This window comes from Crocuta crocuta, unplaced genomic scaffold (assembly GCF_008692635.1).
Source record: "Crocuta crocuta isolate KB4526 unplaced genomic scaffold, BGI_CrCroc_1.0 scaffold1133, whole genome shotgun sequence".
In the NCBI taxonomy this organism is placed as follows: Eukaryota; Metazoa; Chordata; class Mammalia; order Carnivora; family Hyaenidae; genus Crocuta; species Crocuta crocuta.
In genome coordinates this window covers 267,864-269,945 of record NW_027530366.1, presented here as the reverse complement: position 1 = coordinate 269,945, position 2,082 = coordinate 267,864, and the positions used below count along the sequence as shown (strand labels likewise).

Genomic DNA, 2,082 nt, shown 5'->3' with positions numbered 1-2,082 from the left:
TGTGTGTACCATATTGATTTATTTATTTAGGATTTAATTACTTTTTACTTTCTTAAAATAAGAATGTTGACCACTTTTAAGATCTTGCTTTGCAATTTGATGGCTTATGTTTTTTTAAATTCTAGAAAAATGTTTCTTCATTTCAACTCAAACTTGCTGCTAAAGCTTCTAAATCTGAAAAGGAAATGGACCCAGAATATGAAGAGAAAATGGTAAATATATTCCTGGGTTTGATGGTGAATACTGTAGTTGATTTTTTGTCATTGAACTGTAGTTGACACCCAATGTTAACATTAGTTTCACTGTAGTTGATTTTTATTGAGGAGGTGTGAAAGATTAAAACAATACAAGTTTATATACAATAAATACAAGATCATAGATTTTAGAATTGGAAAGTAATTTAATAATAAATCCATCATAATAGATTTTTGTTGAATAAATAAATCTCATTTTCAGATGGAAAAATAAGGAGCAGAGAAACTATATGGGATAGTTGGGAACAGAAACCACATCTCTTCACTTTTATTCAGTATTTTTTATCTCATAATATGTTTTACGCTAGAAATATTGTATCTACTAAGTGAAAATATCAGTGGGAATATCATTATGGCTGAAAGAAATCAGGTCACAGAGCTGAACTGATATTTTTTTTTTCTCCCTCTCTTCTTGCTTTGGATATATGAGTGAATGTTACATATCATGAAACATGTAATACAGTAACGCTTTATCTGGAAGAGAGGACATTTTCCCTGTTCATGAAAATGTTACATATTTAAACAGTATAATCTTTGTTACGCCACCTACTGCTTTGCTATGTATTTAAAATTATTTAGTTTTTCTTTACTAAAATCCATATTTTAGCTTTCATTTTAACTAAACTTTTATGCCCGGGGATCCTTCAAAAGCAGTGAATTTGGTTAACTCAAAAGAGAAACTAACAGGTGGTTGGAACTGAATTTTTTTGTTGAGGGGTTGCTTTTGCAGTAATATAAAGATAAGTAGAAATGAAGTATATTTTTTGGTTGTTCATAGTGATTTTGCCACACTCCATGCCCTAATGTTTAAGGTCACATCTAACATAGACAGTTAATGTTTTAACAACTCTAAAAACAACATTCCAGTGAGGATAACATAAAATGGAAAAGTTTTGGCCTCCTTCCAGCTTCTGGTCTGAATATGTTTGTCTAATTCTTGTGTTTATGTTAATGAACTCATGTAAGTTTCTGGTGTTACTAATTATGCATCCTTCATTAGCAGTCAAATATTCCCTACCCTGTGGTCAGAAAATGGGAATTAAAAAATCATTTTCTTTTTTTACTTTACCTAGATTAATGTATACATCTTTTGATCTTCTAAGATTTTTTTAGTGAAGTTTTATTTCATTAATATGGTACAAGTTACATGACCACTTACAATTTATTGAGAAATTATAATATGTATCAATTAAAAAATGTTTTTTTAATTTATTTCTGAGAGAGAGAGAGAAAGAGAGAGCGTGAGCAGGGGAGGGTCAGAGAGAGAGGGGGATAGAGAATCTGAAGCAGGCTCTAGGCTCTGACTTAGCTGTCAGCACAGAGCCCAATGCGAGGCTTGAACCCACGAACTGTGAGATCATGACCTGTGATCATGACCTGAGCCGAAGCCAGACGCTCAACCGACTGAGCCACCCAGGTACCCCTCAATTAAAAAAAAATTTAATGTTTATTTTTGAGAGAGAGAGACACAAACACAAGAGTGTGAGCAGGAGAGGGGCAGAGAGAGAGACACACACACACACACACACACACAGAATCCAAAGCAGGCTCCAGGCTCTGAGTTGTCAGCACAGAGCCCGACAGGGAGATCATGACCCGAGCCAAAGTTGGACACTTAACGACTGAGCCACCCAGGCGTCCCATGCATGTATCAATTTTTAATAGCTAAGATGTATTAACTATTTTACTTATGTGTGTGTGTGTGTGTGTGTGTGTGTATTTTTCCCTCAAATCTTGCTCACTTTGGAAAGTTTTTATATTATTAAAGTACAATTTTCCAGATCATTGTAATTGAAGAGAGAAATATTTATTATATTATTGTAATATG

General features: G+C 33.5%; 1 protein-coding gene across 1 annotated transcript in view; it reads left to right on the top strand.

The window, feature by feature from the left end:
• Window positions 1-131: 131 nt before the first annotated feature.
• The window catches only part of SMARCA1 (SNF2 related chromatin remodeling ATPase 1), a 79,416-nt gene continuing 77,465 nt past the window's right edge, over window positions 132-2,082 (top strand). The window contains exon 1 of the mRNA XM_077766154.1: window positions 132-212. Within this exon, the coding sequence (XP_077622280.1) occupies window positions 186-212 (27 nt within the window). The 5' untranslated portion in view covers window positions 132-185. The remainder of the gene's footprint in view (window positions 213-2,082) is intronic.